Raw genomic sequence first — 21,728 nt, forward strand, 5'->3', positions numbered from 1 at the left:
CTGGAGAAGTTTACACAAGATGCAGGTGTGAATAGGAATGGCGACACTGATGGAGCTACCAAACTTTGCTTCAGAAGCTAGAAAAGAGCGCAGAAGTTTATGGCACTTGAAAATTTATTCTGATTTTGGCAAGCGGAACAAACGCTCTGTTATAGTCAACTAAGTGAGCAAATAAAGTTGCACTAGAGTTATCGCAACATGTGCTTGGTAAGATTCAAGTCGGACCATATTTGGATAAATCTGCCATATGGACCGATATTTTTATACCCACCACCGAAGGATGGGGGTATATTCATTTTGTCATTCCGTTTGCAACACATCGAAATATCCATTTCCGACCCTATAAAGTATATATATTCTTGATCAGCGTAAAAATCTAAGACGATCTAGACATGTCCGTCCGTCTGTCCGTCTGTCAGTTGAAATCACGCTACAGCCTTTAAAAATTGAGATATTGAGCTGAAACTTTGCACAGATTCTTTTTTTGTCCATAAGCAGGTTAAGTTCGAAGATGGGCTATATCGGACTATATCTTGATATAGCCCCCATATAGACCGATCGGCCGATTTAGGGTCTTAGGCCCATAAAAGCCACATTTATTATCCGATTTTGCTGAAATTTGGTACAGGGAGTTGTGTTAGGCCCTTCGATATCCTCAATTTGGCTCAGATCGGTTCACATTTGGATATAGCTGCCATATAGACCGATCCTCCGATTTAGGGTTATATGCCCATAAAAGCTACATTTATTATCCGATTTTGCTGAAATTTGGGACAGTGAGTTGTGTTAGGCCACTCGATATCCTTCGTCAATATGGCTCAGATCGGTTCAGATTTGGATATAGCTGCCATATAGACCGATCCTCAAATTTAGGGTCCTAGGCCCATAAAAGCCACATTTATTAGCCGATTTTCCTATGATTTGGGACAGTGAGTTGTGTTAGGCCTTACAACGTCCTTCGTCAATTTGGCTCAGATCGGTTCACATTTGGATATAGCTGCCATATAGACCGATCCTCCGATTTAGGGTTATATGCCCATAAAAGCTACATTTATTATCCGATTTTGCTGAAATTTGGGACAGTGCGTTGTCTTAGGCCCTCCGACGTCCTCTGTGAATTTGGCTCAGATCGGTTCAGATTTAGATATAGCTGCCATATAGACGGATCCTCCGATTTGGGGTCTTAGGCCCATAAAACACGCATTTATTGTCCGATGTCGCCGAAATTTGGGACAGTGAGTTAAGTTAAGCCCCTTAACATACTTGTGCATTATCGCACTGATCGGTCCAGATTTGGATATAGCTGCCATATAGATTTGGATATAGCTGCCATACAGAAACGGCTAAACCGATTTTCTTGAAATTTTCACAGATAGTTTAAAATGATCCCGTGGTGAAAATAGGGTACTATATTTTTTGATATCTGAAGGGGGGCGGACCCTCCCCCTTACCCCAATTTTCAGAATCGCCAGATCTCGGAGATGGGTGGTGCGATTTAAGCGAAATTTTGTGTGCTCTCTCATAATAACCTACAAACAAAAATTCGGTATCCAAATTTCGAATGGATATCGTATTGTTCTATATATATATACCAAATATATATATATATATAGACCAAACACGACAGTATGAGACTCAAATGAAAGGTATTTTCGAGTTGAAAACGTGTCTGATATCCAATTGTCGTACTAAGTGTTTGGGGACCCACCCCAACCCCCAAATCGGTCATATTTACCGACCATGGTAATATGGGACTCAAATGAAACGTATTTGCGAGTAGAATACGAATTTGATATCCAAATGTTGCATCAAGTTTCTGGGGGTCCACCCCTGCCCAAAAACACGCCCCCAAACTGGACTTATTTACTAACCATGGCAATATGGGGCTCAAATGAATGGTATTTGAGATTAGAATACGAATCTCATATCCATATCCCACGAAAAGTTTTTGGTGGGCCGCCCCTTCTCAAAAACATCCTCCAAAGAAGACAAATTTACGACCACAGCAATATAGGGCTCAAATGAAAGGTCTTTGGGAGTAATGCACGAATCTGATATCAATATTCAGGAAATAGTGTTTATGGGGCCAGCCCACCTCCATAACAACACCCATATAGGAAACATTTGCTGACCATTGCAATATGGGGCTCAAATAAGAGGTATTTTGGTCAAGTCACTGGGTGGCCGCCCCATCCCCCAAAACACCCCCTAAACCGGTCATGTTTGCCGACTACGGAAATATGGGACTCAAATGAAAGGTATTTGGGAGTAGACCACGAATCTGATATCAACATTCGGGACCAACTGTCTAGGGGACGTCCCACGACCAAGTAGAACATATATGCTCACCAAGACAATTTGGGTTTTTAAGACAGTGGGGCACAATATTGATAGTTTTTAGGGCCGATACCCCAAACCGGACATATTGGCTGACTTATGCAATAAGAGGTTTAAATGAAAGGTATTTGAGATAAGAAAACGAATTTGATATCCGATTTCGAGGCCAGTGGCAATATGGGATTGAAATAAATGAGTATAGAGCACGATGCTGATATATTTTCAGGTCTAACTGTTTGGGCGTCCACGCCACTCCCCAACACACCTCTAAATCGGGCATATATACCGACCATGTCAATGTGGGGCCCAAAATACCACACAAGCAGCAATTATTTAGTGACCATCGTAACATAGGGCTTACATAAATTTATTTGGGAGTAGAATACGAATGTGATATCCAAATGTGGGACCATGTATTTAAGGCACCACCCCTTCCCCAAAACACCCCCCAAAGGGTAAAAATTTACCGACCATGCCCATAAGTGGCTGAAATGAATGGTACTTGAGATTCAAAAACAAATTTGATATTCACTTTGGGGCCAAGTGTTTGGGGGACGCCTCATCCTTTAATCTCTCCCTTAACCAATGGCAATATGGAGTTTAGATATATGGTATTTGAGAGAAGAGCACGATGCTGATATTTTTCTCCGGACCAAGTGGAGTACATCTAACACTCAGACTTAGATGACATTAAACCCTCCGAGCGAACTCACAGTCCAATAAAGGTCACATGGGATTGAGATAAAGGCGCTTATTTTGTTATACTGTTAGTCAAGCGATATATTGGGTTGCCCAAAAAGTAATTGCGAATTTTTTAAAAGAAAGTAAATGCATTTTTAATAAAACTTAGAATGAATTTTAATCAAATATACTTTTTTTGCACTTTTTTTCTAAAGCAAGCTAAAAGTCACAGCTGATAACTAACAGAAGAAAGAATGCAATTACAGAGTCACAAGCTGTGAAAAAATTTGGCAACGCCGACTATATGAAAAATCCGCAATTAATTTTTGGGCAACCCAATACCATTTTCGTAGCATGGTATTTCACTAAAAGCTCTTTAATTGCCGAAAAATTTTCCATATAAAGTAAAAAACGGCGCAGCGGAGCGGGCCCGGTACGGCTAGTATATATATATATATATATATATATATATATATATATATATATATATATATATATATATATATATATATATATTGTATGTATGTTGCGGCAGATTTACATCTGAATATTCTTGTGTATGTTGACCTACACTGAAATATAAGATTTAAACTTTGACAGCTTGTGCATACTTGCATTCTAAGAAAACGATAGGAGTAACAAAACTTAAGCCAAGTGGTGTAGGCATAAACGGCTCCTGCCTACCATTTGCCTCAGTTGCAATTACTCTGAATGTTATCATGCAAGGTCATTTTGTGCTTATCACTCACACCAACATTTGGGATTGAAATTGCAAACTTCATAAATGGAGCTGAACACTCTTGAGATGGATTTTGTTAAGTTGTTCTGAGCCATGCATAAATTAATGTGCAGACGGAGTGATGTGCTTACCTTACAATGAGATCATAAATTTCTTGTTTGTCAAATACTTTGCAGTAGGTGTGCAAGACGTTGAGGCAGGCATAGTGGAGACCAGTCCAAGGAACATCTTGTGATGCTAATGCCTCCCAGAGGGGGCAATTGGCATGACGATCCAGATCCAGCATCTTCACCATCTCTTTTGTTTATTGAGGTTTGCAACGGAACACTCCTGTGTGCGCTTTGTGTTGTTGTTATTTTAGTTACCCGAATCACTCACATTAAATTAATTTTGTTGTTGTTATTAAATAGTTTTTATTTCCTTTCTCGCGGCTAAGTGGAGAGATGTAAATTCGCAGTCAGATTCTCTGTGATATTTTTTTTGCTTTGTCACAGCCAATTCGAGAATATTATTTTGTTATGTTAAGTGCTATGTTAGAAGTGCGGTTGATATCATTTTTTATAGTTTGTGTTCTTTTTTCTTTTGTCTTCGCTAAGCCACCAATAAAAATGTGTATAATTAAGCAAATTAAACATTTAAATCTTCGTGATGATAATAAGCCATTAAAAACTTTTCCCACCAAACTCAAAGAGATTATTAGATTTTATTTCACTGTTTTGTGTGTTTGCTTTTAACGATGCTGTTATGAGCGCACAGCTTGCTTGGTCTGTTCACAATTATGAGTTTCCAATCTGCCACAAAACGAAAAGCGGCATCGCCACCCATAACTGCTACTGGCCCAGTGCCCAGTAGCAGTGGATGTGAGGGAAGAGAATTTGTAGCAGATCACAGTGGGATCTTCTGCCATAAGTCATTTTGCAAACAATTTATTAGTGATTCCGAGTATACGAGGGTCTGATCGAAAAATAACCTTTATTTTTAAATTTCTTGAGTTACGTATGTTCGATTTTCGTTCATTATACACTGTTACACCCAGAAGGAAGAGAGATAGTCCCAGGGATAAGTATACCGATCGACTCAGAATTACCTTCCGATGATCGATTTACCTATGTCCGTATGTCTGACTGTCTGTCTGTCCGCCTGTCCCTGTTAATTTATGTACAAACTACAGGTTGTAATATTCATCCGATCGTCTTGAAATTTGATACATGCATGTTTTTCCGCCTAGAGACGAAGCCTATTTAAATTGGAAAAAAATCGGTTCAGATTTAGATATAGCTCCCATATATATGTTTCTCCGATATATATAAAATGGTCGTTTGTTAACCGATTCTCTTGATATTTGGCAGGATGAATTTTCTCTTGACTCTCGACTGGTGAATTTCATAGAAATCGGTTCAGATTTACATAAAGTTCTCATATATATATATATGTATATCGCCCGATTTTCACTTATAGAGCCATTGCAAGCGCATTTATTAACCAATCTTCTCAAATTTTTGTTCAACGCTTTCCTTGACGACCAACATAAAGTTTAGTCGAAATCGGTTTAGCTCCCATGTATATATGTATTTGTTCGACCGATTTTGAGAAATATTACAATAAAGTGTTCACTTGGCTGACTTTGGCAGGAAGGATTTTCTTTTGACTCTTAATATAACTGATGAATTTCAGAGAAATGGGTTCAGATATATGCTTATCGTTCGACTTTCTCTTATAGAGACACTGCAAGCGCATTTATTGACCAATCTTTTCTCGATGCCAACCAAAATATCTAAGAAGTTTGGCCAAAATCGGTTAAGATAAAAACGTTGCTCCCATGTATATGTTCATCCGGTTTTGAGATATATCGCGGTAAAGTGCTCATTTGTTAACCGATTCTCTCGAAATTTGGCAGGAAGGATTTTCTTTTGACTCTTAATATAACTGATGAATTTCATAGAAAAGGGTTCAGATTTATATATAGCTGCCATATATGCATATCGTCCGATTTTCACGTCTAGAGACACTGCAAGCGCATTTGTTGAGAAATCTTGCCAAAAGCTTTCCTACCACAATATCTAAGAAGTTTGGTCAAAATCGGTTCAGATCTAGATGTAGCTCTCAGATCCGTCGTCAACCGTATTTATTACAGTTTGAACATATTTACTTGAAATTTGATACGGATTGTTTAATAACACATGTGAAAAAATCCGGCCAGGTCCATCAAAATTGATTCAGAATTAGATATAGCTTCCACTTGGTACCTATAGGGTAGGTGTAGGCTATTATAAAGTCGGCACCGCCCGACTTTTGCTTTTCCTTACTGTTTTGGTACACAAGTCTGGTTTGCAAATATCAGCCATTTTGGATTGGGACAGTTTGTTTTTGACAGATAAAAAGGTTAGTCGTGTTTTGGTGTTCCCTTCAATTTTTTACTCTGCGAAAAAATGGATCAAGAAACTGTATTAAGATTTGTATAACCCAAAAGCGCGTTTCAGAAGTGTTTCGAGGATGGGAAAAAAATAGAAAAAAAACATCTGAGGGGGATTAGTTTGAAGGGGACAAGATAATTATTAATGAATAAATAAGTACTTAAAAAAAATGTTAAATAATGGTTATGTTTTGATCAGACTTCGTATAATTTATCTATAATTCAAGTTGAAATTTATTTACTTTCGACCTATAGACTTTCAGTCCTTACATTTCCCCCAATTGTTTTTTGCAGAGCGTTTTCGTTAATTGTACCACAGCAAAAATGTGTTATCGGAAAAATATCTATAATTGGAATATATGCAAACACTTTTGCAGTCCAATCATACGCCAATGCTCAACAATTGTTTTCTCCGATTGAATGGCAATAAACAGATAAATCGTAAAAAAGAACAATTCGGGATAATAGCAGATATAAAAAAAAACATTTCAATAGAATTATTTTTAAATAAACACTAAACGCCTAACATTTCCAGTGGTTGGCCTCTTCCATCAACGGGCTTGTAAGGTTCTTGCTGAAGCAAAAGCATAAAAAATGCTTAACAGAAATTCACCACCCCAGTGAGCGAAATGTACATTAGGCGGTTTTTTTAAGCGTAGTTGTTTTTTCCCAATGAAACATTCAAATCTGCATCATATCCCACCAAATCTTCATCAAATGTTGTGATTTTCACATAGGATTATCCCCAAAAAAAAAAAAAATTTCATCCACTTCCTTTTTTAGCGAATTTTATTCGCTTTTGTGTAGGTTAATATTCTCAACGAATCGGGAAGTCGGCATAGAACAAATGTATCATAGAGACTGCCATCATAAGAACACCGATTAATAATGGCGTTTGGAACATATAGAACTCAACAAGAGATATGTCGATTTTAAACTACAAAAACAACAAGATAAAAGCGTTAAGCGTTAAGTTCGGCCGGGCCGAACTTTGGATACCCACCACCTCGGGTACATATGTAAACCACTTTTCGTCAAAATCCGGTGAAAAATGCATACCTTATGCCCCATAGCAGCTATATCGAAAAATGTTTCGATTTGGACCAAATACTAATAAGTACAAGTCATTGTTTAATTGAGTATCACAAAATATTGGTTTTTTTAGTAGCTATATCTAAAAATACGACACGGATGTCGAAAAGCCTAACATAAGTCACTGTGTCAAATTTCAGTGAAATCGGATTACAAATGCGCCTTCTATGGGGCCAAGACTTTAAATCGGCCTATATGGCAGCTATATCCAAATCTGGACCGATCTGAGAAGGATGTCGGAGGGTCTAACATAACTCACTGTCCCAAATTTTGGCGCAATCGGAAAATAAATACGCCTTTCATGGGCCTAGCACCTTAAATCGAGAGATCGGTCTATATGGCAGCTATATCCAAATCTGGCTATATCCAAATCTGGACCAAAGCAAAATTGAAGGATATCGAAGGGCCTAACACAACTCACTGTCCCAAATTTCGGCGACATCGGACAATAAATGCGTCTTTTATGGACCCAAAACCTTAAATCGAGAGATCGGTCTCTATGACACCTGTATGCAAATATTGATCGATCTAGGCCAAATTGAGGAAGGATGTCGAATGGCCTAACACAACTCACTGTCCCAAATTTTGGCAAAAGCGGACAATAAATGCGCCTTTTATGGGCCCAAAACCTTAAATCGAGAGATCGGTCTATATGGCAGCTATATCCAAATCTGGACCGATCTGAGCCAAATTGTAGAAAGATATCGGAGGGTCTAACATAGCTCACTGTCCCAAATTTGGCAAAATCGGAAAATAAATACGCCTTTAATGGGCATAAGACCTTAAATCGAGAGATCCGTCTATATGACACCTATATGCAAATCATGATCGATCTAGGCCAAATTGAGGAAGGATATCGAAGGGCCTAACACAACTCACTGTTCCAAATTTTGGCAAAATCGGACAATAAATGCGCCTTTTATGGGCCAAAAACATTAAATCGAGAGATGGGGCCATATGACACCTATATGCAAATCTTGATCGATCTAGGCCAATTTGAAGAAATATGTCGAAGGGCCTTACACAACTCAAACAACAAATCGACGGATCGGTCTATATAGGGGCTATATCAAAATATAGTCCGATATAGCCCATCTCTGAACTTAACCTGCTTAGGGACAAAAAAAAAATCTGTGCAAAGTTTCAGCTCAATATCTCTATTTTTAAAGACTGTAGCGTGATTTCAAATCTTGATCGATCTAGGCCAAATTGAGGAAGGATGTCGAAGGGCCTAGCACAACCCACTGTCTTCAAACTTAGCCTGTCCCAAATTTTGGCAAAATCGGACAATAAATGCGCCTTTAATGGGCATAAGACCTTAAATCGAGAGATCCGTCTATATGACACCTATATGCAAATCTTGATCGATCTAGGCCAAATTGAGGAAGGATGTCGAAGGGCCTAACGCAACTCACTGTTCCAAATTTTAACAAAATCGGACAATAAATGCGCCTTTTATGGGCCAAAAACATTAAATCGAGAGATGGGGCCATATGACACCTATATGCAAATCTTGATCGATCTAGGCCAATTTGAAGAAGGATGTCGAAGGGCCTTACACAACTCAAACAACAAATCGACGGATCGGTCTATATGGGGACTATATCAAAATATAGTCCGATATAGCCCATCTCTGAACTTAGCCTGCTTAGGGACAAAAAACAAAAAGAATCTGTGCAAAGTTTCAGCTCAATATGTCTATTTTTAAAGACTGTAGCGTGATTTCAACAGACAGACGGACGGACGTGGCTAGATCGTCGTAGATTTTTACGCTGATCAAGAATATATATACTTTATAGGGTCGAAAATGGATATTTCGATATGTTGCAAACGGAATGACAAAATGAATATACCCCCATCCTTCGGTGGTGGGTATAAAAAATGAAATCCTTGTAAAACTCCCTCCAGTTTTTTTTTCCATGGCGGCATTTAAACTTAACATATTCAATGATTTTCCTCGTTACTTTCCAAGATGAAGAAATAGGCCAAACTTTGCCACATTGGAAGAAAATGAAATGCTGTTCTTTTAGAATAACTTCTACAATAATTTATTTTGCTGTGATGTTAAAGCTTTTATTGGAATCGAGGAAATGGCATTTGCCATTTATCTTTTAAGATAACTTCATGTAAATATTGTCGGTTGCTCCGGTCCAAATTTTTCAATCGTCTGGTCCAATATTGCACCAATTTATCGAGTATTTCAGCCTACATTCCAAGGATATCACATGTATATTTTTTACCAATGGGCCTATCTCTATGCGTATGTCTGCGTGTAACAAACAAATGCACTAAGTAATAATACTCCGTACCACAGTAGTACCTAGGGGTAAAGAGTCCTAGCTGCTATCCGAACTACTATAATTTGAGAGAAAAAAATTTGGTTGTACAAGTCAATTACTAAGCCAAAGTTTTTTTGCAGTTGGAGCAGTGGATTCTTAAAAAACTGCATTGGGAAAAATTCGATCATTGTCAAGAACCGTGGTGTTTAGGCAACAGGTTCCCTCCTAGATTAGGACAGATTTCAGTCAGAAATTCGAGTCGAAGAGAAGTAAGATGCCTTTTAGTTCCTACCGTTAACAAACCAGATCGCAGCATAACAATCTTGGCTCTTAAAGAATGTTTTATAATTAAACAGTGGTCTATTGTGACGGACATGACGAAGAAATCTTCTATTCGAATCAATGACAACAGAGCTATAGACCTCTTCATGTTTGGATTGGGAAACATAAATATGGAGCGACTTCGGATCCCCTAGAAAATGTAAGGTATTTTCTATTATTGTTGCTCAACAATATCATGGATATCTCTCTGGCTCGGCATCCGGATCACCCTATCACGACGAACAGTTGAACTTGAACTACTCGGAGGGAATGTTTCTGAATTCAAAAATACGTTTTACAAAGATTCAATGGGAGATGCATACTCGATATGATCAGTTCCAACTCTGGAGAGAAGCTCTTACTTCTGAGCCACATTGATCTCCTATCCAATTCCAACTCTAATCTATGCGATTGTGTTTTATTCTTGTACCCACCACCAAAGGTTTGGGGTATATTCATTTTGTCATTCCGTTTGCAACACATTTCACACACCATTTCCGACCCCCTCTTAAAATATCACCCTTTATATACAAGGGTGATATTTTAAGAGCTATAAGATTATCTAAAAAAACAAATAAAATTCGAAAAAAGCATGAAATATTTATTTGAATCGATAGTTCGAATATTATTTCATGCAAATGTTGACCGTGACTGCGCCTAAAATGGTCCATCCGCTTAGTCCAATTTGGCATACTCTTTCCAACATTTCGGAAGTTATCTCACTAATAAATGCTTCTATGTTGGCTTCCAAAGCGTCAATAGAAGCACACCACCTCATGTCATAAGTCAAGCTCTTGCATTTTCGGCAAAAAAAGTTGGATTTCATCTCACTATAGCGCTCACCATTCACAGATACGTTACGATTCGCATCATCCTTGAAGAAGTACGGTCCAATGATGCCACCAGCCCACAAACTGAACCAAACTGTGTGACTTTTTCCGGATGTATTGGTAGCTCTTGCAATGCTTCTGGCTGATCTGCACACCAAAATCGAAAATTTTGCTTATTTACGTACACATTGAACCAAAATTGAGCTTCGTCGGCTCAACGGAAGAAGTGCGCGATTAACTTTCTTTGCAGAGCACGCATTTTGATAATAAAATTCAATAATTTGCAAACGTTGTTCGTTTGTAAGACGATTCATGGTTAAATTATAGACCAAACTGAAGATGTTTGACAGAGCCAAAACGCGAAATGTGGATGAGCTCTTTAAACTAGTGTCAGCAAAAAAATTATATCTAAAAAATCACCCTTTATATTATTGACCGTCGTAAAATCTAAGACGATCTAGCCATGTCCGTCCGTCTGTCTATCTGTTGAAATCGCGCTACACTCTTTGTGAAAATGAAAATATTGAGCTGAATCTTTGCACAGTTTCTTTCTTGGTTCATAGGCGGGTGAAGTCCGAAGAGGGGCTATATCGCACTATATCTTGATATAGCCCCCATATAGACCGGTCTGGCGATTTAAGGTCCTAGACCCACTTTTTAATTCGATTTTGCTGAAATTTGAGACACTGAGTTGTGTCGGGCCACTTGGTATCCTTTTTCAATTAGGCTCAGATCGGTGCAGATTTAGATATAGCTGTCATATACACCGATCTCTCGATTTAAGGACATGGGCCCATACAAGGCTCATTTATTTAACGATTGCGCAGAAATTTAGGACGGTGAGTTGTGTTAGGCCCCTCGATATCCATGTTTGGCCCAGATCGGTCCAGATTTGTACATAGCCGCCATATAGACCGATCTCTCGATTTAAGGTCTTGGCCCCATAAAAGGCGTATTTACTATCCGAATTCGCTGAAAATTTGAAACGGTGGCTTTTCGACATCCGTGTTCTATATGGTTCAGATCGGTCTATATTTGGATACAACTGCAAAAAGACCAACATTGAACAGAGATTTGTATTTTTTAGGCCACTCAATGTCCGTGACGAATTCGGTGCAAATCGGACTATATATGAGTATAGCTGCAATAGGTGCATAATTAATGCATTTTTCACCGGTTTATGACGAATGAAGGTTTACATATATACCCGAGGTGGTGGTTATCCAAATTTCGGCCCGGCCAAACTTAATTTTGTGATTGAAAAATTTCGACCTCTATTGAGAACAAACAATTAAGTGAGGTAATTGGGTCTACTCTACTTAGCCTATAGACCGACAACTTCTTCACAATGTTTAGCACAAATGATACAATCACAGAAACCTTTTCCATAAATGTCAACAGAATGTAAAGATTGCACGCAATTCACTCAATGTTTCGTTTCGTTTATTTGTGCAATTCCATTTGTGTTTTTTATATTTTCTTGATAAGATTAGAAAAGAATCAAATGAATGGGTGGTGGTGCTGCTTGGAATGGGGGACGAAGGAAACACTTTAGAACACACAGTGAAATGGAAAGGTGAGTAGACTTTTTTGTGGAATGTTATCATGATGTCTGTCTATCTACTGTTGTTATGTCATCGGGAGCGTCATCCACTGCGTCATAGGTAGCAACTACCGGCGTATCGCGCTACCTATCCACCAAACGAGCCTTCCGAATGAGTAGAAAATTTCATTAATTTTTACCCGATCGACCGAATAGGCAGGGGAAACCGCGCTTTCGCCAACGTCTCCAAGCAAAACAGATAGATGCCTAATAAAGGAATGCCATAAAGATAAATGGAATGTTTGCGATTTGCAACCACCGCAGTTGTAGGCACAGCCGAATCTCTTTATGCCTCTTCGTCATTTTGTTACTTGGCGACGGCGACGGCAACAGGACACAACTGACTGTGGAAGGTGTAATTCTGGCCGCCGTTCAGCGATGTTAAAAAAACATTGACTTTAGATTTAAAATTTTATTCAAATTTTTATTACATTGGATGGAGTAGGATAACCGTCTCCGTCTCCGTTGCCGAGTGGTGGGGGGTTCCACTGAGTTCTGTGATTATTTAAATTGCCGGAAAATATGAATTCATTGGCATTATTAAAACATTTGCATATTTTAGCCGAAGACACTTTGTTGTGAGAAACAAATTTGGTGTGGCGGAGTGCGGTTTCCGCAGCGAGCAATTATCTTTAGCATCTGCGAAAAAGCAGAAGAAGAATGGAAATATGTTTGTATTTCGAATGAATTTCAATTTTCCCGTTGCATTATGGGATTTATTGTTTTTTTAATTTCTGCCTTTGTGTTTGCTTATGCTTAGGCGACTTTCAAACAAGGTGGGCGATGGTGGTGTGGTTGTGGTTTTCGGAGAATTAATATTCCATACAGGAGAATGATTTACTTTGGTCTGTTGATTTATATTGGCATTATAGCACGTGCTTAAGATTTTAATAATTAAGAAATCTTTGTTGAATCAGAAGAGTTTTTTGCTTTTCTGTTTTATAAGTATAAAGTATCGTGCAGGGCAGTGGTGGGCAAGTAAAAGAACATAAGCCAATGGGCTTCGAAGTAATGTGTGCATGTGTTATTGTGCCCAGCACAGGTTAGGGGCAATTTAGACACTAGTAATTTTAGAATATCTGGATCCAGTGGTGGTGATGATTTCTATCGACACTAATTGTAAAACAAGTGTGAACAGTGGTCCATTCGGCCAGTCCAAATTTTAGCATCCATATCAAATTAGGCATCAGTGACACTAAAATTATTCACTAAACACCCATTTAAAACATCAAAATGAGTGACAAGTACGTATTGGAGCTAAACTCAGATATAATCGAAAGTATTATAATTTACATTTATATGAACCAGCTGACCCGGGCCCGCTCCGCTTTATATGCAACAAAAGTTTCCTTGGAATATTTATTTTCGACAATTAAAGAGCTTTTAGTGAAATACCATGCTACGAAAATAGTATGTCGCTTGACTAACAGTTTAACAATATAAGTGCCTTTATCTGAATCCTATATGATCTTTATTTAAGTTTGGATGTAGAGGTGTACTCCATTCTTAAAATACTTTTTTCAGCCCAAAACTCCATCTACATTTGGATATCAAATTCGTATTCTACTCCCAAATACCTTTATTTGAGCCCCATATTGCGATGGTCAGTAAAAAATTGCAGTCTATGGGGTATTTTGTTGGAAAGGGGTAGGCCCCCAGAAAATTGGTCCCGAAAGTGGGTATCAATTTTGTACTCTACCTCCCAATACCTTTCATTTAAGCTCAACATTGACATGGTCTTAAATATGCCCGATTTAGGGGTGTTTTGGGGATTGGGGTGGTCCCCCCAAACACTAAGCCTGGAAAATGTATCGGCAACGTGCTCTATTCTCATACATCTATGTATCATTTATTTGAACCCCATTTCGCCAATGGCCTCAAAATTGGATATCAAATTCGTTTTCTAATCTCATTTAAGCTCCTTATTGCAAAAGTCGGCAAATATGTTCGGTTTGTCCGTTTGGCCCTAAAAACCATAAATATTTAGTTCCACTCACTTTAAGACCCAAATTGTCTTGGTGACCAAATACGTCCTATTTGGGGGTTGTTATGGTGGTGGGACGTCCCCTAGACAGTTGGTCCCTAATGTTGATATCAGATACGTGGTTTACTCCCAAATACCTTTAATTTGAGTCCCATATTCTGTGTGGCAGACGGGTTCAAATCCCTCCTCAGTCAGCATCATTTATGGTGGTCACCCATAGGAGTGGCGATAAAATGTCCCCTGTGGCGTACCCTGTGCAACTTTCTCCCTTATATTTATGCCATGGGACACACAATTTATCCACCTGTTCCTTCGCAATCTCTAAGGACCGGGTCTATCCGGTACTGGTCTAAGGATTGGATCAGAGTGTCGGTCCGCACATTGTTAAAAGCCCCCTCGATGTCAATGCATACCACCAGTGTGTACGTTTTGGCATCAAAAGATTCTTCTATTTGATGCACAACCTCGTGCAGGGCAGTCTTTACCGACCTTTCCTTGACATAGGCATGCTGTTTGTATTTGAGCAGTTCGCTGGATGTAGTCTGGATGTACGTACTCTTTCTCATGGTGTCCACAATACGTTCCATGGTTTTGAGTAGAAAGGAAGTAAGGCTTATAGGTCTGTAGGCCTTTATTGTCGCATAACTTGCCTTGCCGGACTTGGGTAAAAATACCACCCTTGCCTCCTGCCAGGCTTTCGGAGTATATGCAAGTCCCAGGCACGCTGGTTAACCCAAAGCCTTTCGGGTCGACACAGTCCGAGTTAAGGGAGTGGGCGACGAATGCGCATGGAACAGCGAAACGTTCGGTAGGACGGCGAAAATCCCATGGGGGATGCAGATCGTGAGAAGACGAGGCTATTACTGAAAGGAAGCAAGAAGGAGGTCAATGTAGCTATTGGTATCGTAACGGGACACATAGGACTCCGAACTCACTTATGTAAAATCGGTGCGGCAAGTGATAGCATGTAGGTGTAGGGCATGCAGGAAAGATGATGAGGCATTGGAGCATTTCCTTTGTCATTGCCCGGCTTTCGCGTCTAACAGATACCGGCACTTAGGTGGAGACACAATACCAGACATGAACAAACTAAGGGGAGTGATATTGAAAACAATTAAGGATTTTGTAAGTAGCACGGAATTCCTAACTTAAAATTTTCTTTTTAGAGGTTACTTTATAGTCACAACAAGCCGAATACTGGCTTAGGTGTATGTCCATAGTGGCATGGGACGCATAAATATCTGCACCCTCTTTTCAACCTAACCTAAACAAAATTTCAAAGAATTTGTTTTGAAACAAAATTTTGATGCAATTTGTTTTAAGAATTTTTCAATAAAACTTTTTTAGAGGACAAATTTAAAAAAAATTTCATATTTTTTAAGATAACATTTAAAAGAAATTTTTAAATACAAATTTTTATTGATATTTTTGTTACATTATTCTAAATAGAAAATTTCAATGCAATTTTCTGTAAAGACAAAATTTCAGCTAGATTTTCAGCTAGATCCAAGCTAGATCCAAGACAAAATTTAAAAACAAACACGATTTCCATATACGAAATACTATTAGATTATTATATTGTGTATTGTTGACCTTTTTTGATTATAATTTTGTGGATAGTTCGACATGAGGTCATGTACAATTATTAAAAAACAGATGTGGTGTAAGAAATAAGTTCACTTGTTTTTAAATGTATCCATTCCCTGATGAAGATTACCGGCGATAATCGAAATATTGGAAAAAATTTTATATAAAACAATTAATAAAAAAACACCGACATCTGTTTTTTAATAATTGAACATGACCTCAAGCCGAACTATCCACGAAATTATTGTTAGATTATCTAAATAGAAAACAAAGAAAATCTTCGAGCATGAATTTAAAAACAGCAAAATTGAGTACAAAAGTCTGGTAAAAAATAATTCATAATTTCCTCGACTCCAACTTCACAGTCCTGGTATAGTTTTGAATAAAATGGTGACCACTGTATGATATTTTTGTTAAATTTTTCTAAAGACCGAATTTCAATGCAATTTCCTCTAAAGACAACATTTCACTTGATTTTTTCGAAAGACAAATTTTAATGACATGCGTTAACAACAACATTCTAATAAAGTTATTTTCTTAACACAAAATTCTAATGAAATTTTTTCTTGAGACCGAAATTTAATAACATTTCTCCTTAAGGCAAAATTTTAATGAAATTTTTTCTTAAGACAAAATTCTAATTGAGCTTTTTGTTTTGCTAATTTCAATGACATTTTTCTGAAAAAATTGTTGAAAGTTTCTTTAAAGAAAACACATCAATAACATTTTCTCTAAAAACAACTCTAAAGATTTTTTTTTTTAAATTTTGAAAATTTTTTTTTAATTTTACTGTTTTTGAATTCATGCTCGTGTTCTTTCTGTTTTTTTAATTAACTTATGTATCAATATGATTTCCATATACGAAATATTGTTAAATAATTTATATAAAAAACAAAAACAACTTCGAGTTTGAAACAGCAAAATTTAATACCAAACTCTAAGAAAAATACAACAACATTTTATATTTTATTCTGAAAAATTTATAGAATTTAATTTGTAGGCTTTTTGTTGAAACATTTTTACTACTTTGTCTGGCGTCGAGTAAATGTTCTCGACTCCGCAGCCCTGGTAAAGGTCGCAATAAAATTGTGGCAACTATTGCCATAATGGTGCATATCAGACGAAAGATATATACGAGAGCTTTATCTAAATCGATTTTGGGCTAGGGGTTTTGGAGAAGAGACCAACTTAGACACCATATTGACTGTTAATTTCTGCTTCATAGCTTGCACCATTTCTTCTCTTTACGAACAACAACAAACTGATATGGAGAAGTTGAGTTGTGGTACATTTCCCTAAGTTTGTGATGGGTTGAGAACTAAATCTATTGATAACATTCAAATAGATGGCACACATTTATGTAGGCTAGTCAAACTGCATTAAACATTGCTATCTTCAGCAGCCATATTGATAAAGAAATGACAATAATTTGTTTTAATAAATGCAATCAATTAAGTTTTGCTTTAGACACTAATATTCAGAGGGATGATTGATGTGATACTGCATCTATTTAGGTGTGTTATCATCAATATGTCACATCGGGCTTCTATCACAACTTAGATAATTCAATATCAATTTGTTTAATAGAGGATTAGTCTGCAAATGTTTTCAATTAAATATTATCTCGATAAGAATGTTAGCACTTGTATGGTAGGCATTCCATAAATCGTACAGAACAATGCATTAGTACTCATTGCTAAAATAGGAAATCTAATTCTGATGCAATTTGAAAAGTTTAAATTTTTATCAGGAAAAATTGTTGTTTATTACGAAAATGCTCTGGAGAGACAGTTTAGGATTTTATCTTCGGGGAAGACATATTTATATACATATAACATAAACTTAAAAAATTTGTTAGCCATGTTAGTTCTTCTGCGAAGGCATACCTACAAAAATAAAAGCGTTGTCGGAATAGTGATTTACAATTACTAATGCCAAATATCTATTCCCCAGTGTTAGGTGCGCCAACGGGGGGACAGTCTCGTGCTATCACTTACCGACAATAACTCCCTCAAGTCTACCTCTCTGTTTGTTTGTTTGTCTGTCTGCCCTTGGACCGTGTGACCAAGTTATTGACTAAAAGGCATGCCATTCATACGTTCATTAATGTTTTTAGAACACACACACAACACACACACAAATGCAATACATTTGCAATATTGATTGTCTATGCAGTGTTGCCAGTATTCTTCCGACCGATTCTGACCTATAAAAGTATCCCCAAACAATTTTGCATCGCTTGTTATACCTTTCTTATTGCACTCGAAGAAAGGTGCCCTGATATGATCCAATGTTCGTCCCAAGAAGGCATGCTTCTATCATTTCACAGCTCAGCAATAAGTGAGTGGTGGAAGCATGTAATCTTTTTGGGGCAAAGCAGACTGATGATGGATCTTGATGAGCTTCGAAAACGCGATCTCTGTAACCTGACCAATGCATAAATCGCAACCACATTTTGCCCAAAACTTTTTTAATAAAGCGGTCCTATTAACTTACCTTGATTATTATAAATATTGATAATTAGATTTATAAGTTTGACAATTTGAACGTAATTTATATTTTCCTTAACTGTCCAAACTACCCCCATATATGGTAATTTTTGTTGAGAGAAAATATGTTCCACTTTTAAATTACATTGTTTCAAATTGTTCCATTCGATACTAGACTGTTTTCATGATTTTACTGGCCCCTTTTTAAGTCATTTCATTTAGCTATAAGCTGTCATTCTTTACCGCATCTTGACATTTAAAGAGACTGCAAACCTAAGCCTTCATCGTCTTTTCCTTTTACAACATCATATTAAACATGAAATAAAATTAATGCCAAGACACTAGCTGACCTACGGGACTCCAGTGGCTGGTAATTATCTGAGGACAAATACTGATTATTATCTTATTTGAACCAGATTAATAAATAATAATACTCCCCAAAATAATCATTTATTACAGGTTTTATTTTGCTTTCTATTCTAAATAGAAACAAAAACAAACCCTTTATTGGTTTCAGTCAGGACAAATTAGTCCAACAACAGTTGAACAAATGTATAGCGATATAGGGTCTGTTTTTTATACCCACCACCATAGGATGTGGGTATACTAATCTAGTCATTGCGTTTGTAACACCTCGAAATATTGACCTAAGACCCTATAAAGTATATATATTCTTGATCCGTCCATCCGTCTGTCGAAATCACGATAGCGGTCGCACGCCTAAGCTAGCCGCTTGAATCCTTTGGGATTGCAAATAGGCCATATCGGTTCAGATTTGGATATAGCTCCCATAAAAACCGATCTCCAGACTTGACTTTTTGAGACCTGGAAGTAGCAATTTTTTGTCAATTTTTGACATCCAACAACTGTGCCAAGTACGGTCTAATAGATCTATAACCTGGTATAGCTCTCATACAAACCAATCTCCCGATTTGACATTTTTAGCCCGTCGAAGCCGCAATTTTTTAGCCGATTTAGCTGAATCTTTGCACATTGTGTTCTGTTACGACTTCCAACAATTGTGCCAAGTACGGTCCAAATCGGTCCATAACCTGGCATAGTTCCCATATAAACCGGTTTCTCGATTATCCTTGTTCAGCTTCTAGAAGCTTTAATATTTGCTGGTTAGAGAGAATTTCGGTATATAGAATAAAATAATGCCCTTCAACTAAATTTATTGTTTATAAATTTTAAGCATAATCCATGATGGTGGATTCGTGGATGGTGGATTCTTGGGATTTGGCCTGGCCGAACTTAGCACCCTTTTACTTGTTATAGCATTATACATTCAATGCCATCAGGTGTACTGGAGAAATGTCCGTTACAAAGTTGGATTGGATAGAAATTATCGATATCATGCAATATCAGTTCATGACACGTGCTTTGCACTGTTTGGTTCAAAACACATGGACACAATTTCCCATTGGTAAAATTGCTGTGTTTTCTTTTTGTCCTATGCTGCGCAATTCAGATGTTTTGGATAGAGTTTCATTGTAAAATTGTACTGGATAGTTATCCATATTATGGGATAACAATTAATCGTGATTTATACTTTATAGTACTACAGTAAAATACAGCTAAAGGGTGATTTTGTAGCTACTATCTTTTTGGCAACACTGGTTTACTCTGTTAAGAAAGTTCACCGCACGCTTCTTCTTTTTCTTCAACGACGACGCTTATTTTTGGCTCAATGGATACATAAATAAGCAGAATTGTCGATTTTGGAGTGAAGATCAGCCAGAAGCATTGCAAGAGCTACCAATGCATCCAGAAAAAGACACACAGTTTGGTGCGGTTTATGGGCTGGTGGTATCATTGGACCGTACTCCTTCAAAGATGATGCGAATCGTAACGTAACTGTGAATGGTGAGCGCTATCGTGAGATGATATCCAACTTCTTTTTTGCCCAAAATGCAAGAGCTTGACTTGCATGACATGTGTTTTCAATAAGAAGGTGCCACATGCCACACAGCACGCGTTACATCGGACTTGTTGAGAGGCGAGTTCGGTGAACATTTTATTTCACGTTCGGGACCGGCCAATTGGTCGCCTAAATCGTGCGATTGAGCGCCTTCAGACTATTTTTATGGGGCTATGTTAAAGCTCATCTCTGTACAGACAAACCCGCTTTAATTGACGCATTGGAAAACAACATTGACTCATTTATTCGTGAGATACTGGTCGAAATGTTGGAAAGTGTATGATAAAATTGGACTAAGCAGATGGACCATTTGAGGCTCAGTCATGGCCAACATTTGCATGAAATAATTTTCAAACATTAAATTATATGTGCTTTTTTTCCTGAAAAACTTTACTATAGCTCTTACAACGTCACTCATTAGTATAACTTGGCCTAAGTTGTGCCGATTTATGTTATCTGCATGTTTATCAAAAATTACTAAAATACAAGTAAAGGTAAAATACCAAATTTTCAACCGAAAATTCCTTCCCAAAAACTTTCCAACTTTTACTACGTGTCCCCATCAAATCCCCAAGTCACAAAGTTCGTTCACATTTTCGAAAATAAATCCCCAATTTGGGGAGAAATCGCCAATATTGGCAACACTGGTGCTTCGAAAACGAGCAAATTGATATTCTTGATCATATGTTGGGGCGATACTGTTCGTCTTCTCACCGATTGGGCTTTTGGTTGCTTGTCAAATCTCCGCTCTTTTATTGTCAGCAGATGTTCTCTCACACTGATGGAACACTCAAAGTTGCAGTTCATGGTGTTTGTGGTGATTTTGTTTTGAATTGTTTTGTGCTCCCCGCCAGTTCACGTGTGGGTATGCTCGTATGTGTATGGGCTATCTGTGCTGCTCATCACTTGTCGTATCTCTAAACAAAATTGTGCGGTGGTGCTCGGATGTAAAATTGTATGTTAATTTATTCGTTCTTGACTTTGATTTGTTTTAATTAAATCTTTCACTTACTTTATTTGCATTTAGGAAATTGTAACACCCAAGCTATGAAGAGGGAACGTGACAATTGCGGCAAATAACAATGCAATTATTAAGCGATTGTGGGGCTTTTGTAAGGAACGACATTACGTTTTCTTTCGTTTATTTGCCAATAATAAATGTCACACTTATATTTGGTGAACGTGTCTGCCAAATAACCGTTTTAGGCCAGGTTACTGTGTGGCTCTAGGAATTTAAGCGAAATCTAGTTTCGTCATTGCGTTTGTAACACCTCGAAATCTGCGTCTAAGATCCCATGAAGTATATGTATATATTCTCGATCCTCATGACATTTTAAGTCGATTTAGCCATGTTCGTCCGTCTGTCGAAAATACGCTAACTTTTGAAGGAGTAAAGCTAGTCGCTTGAAATTTTGCGCAAGTATATCCTATAAGTGTAGGTCGGTTGGGATT

General features: G+C 37.7%; 1 protein-coding gene across 3 annotated transcripts in view; it reads right to left on the bottom strand.

Moving 5' to 3' along the window:
• The window catches only part of LOC106090082 (four and a half LIM domains protein 2), a 579,753-nt gene that overhangs the window by 233,806 nt on the left and 324,219 nt on the right, over positions 1–21,728 (bottom strand). The window contains exon 2 of one of the 3 annotated variants that reach the window (XM_059361322.1): positions 3,889–4,188. The exons of the other annotated variants lie outside the window; for them this stretch is intronic. Coding sequence (XP_059217305.1) covers positions 3,889–4,052 — 164 coding nt within the window. The 5' untranslated portion in view covers positions 4,053–4,188. The remainder of the gene's footprint in view (positions 1–3,888; positions 4,189–21,728) is intronic. 3 annotated transcript variants of the gene reach the window in all.

Source organism: Stomoxys calcitrans, chromosome 1 (assembly GCF_963082655.1).
Source record: "Stomoxys calcitrans chromosome 1, idStoCalc2.1, whole genome shotgun sequence".
Taxonomy (NCBI): Eukaryota; Metazoa; Arthropoda; class Insecta; order Diptera; family Muscidae; genus Stomoxys; species Stomoxys calcitrans.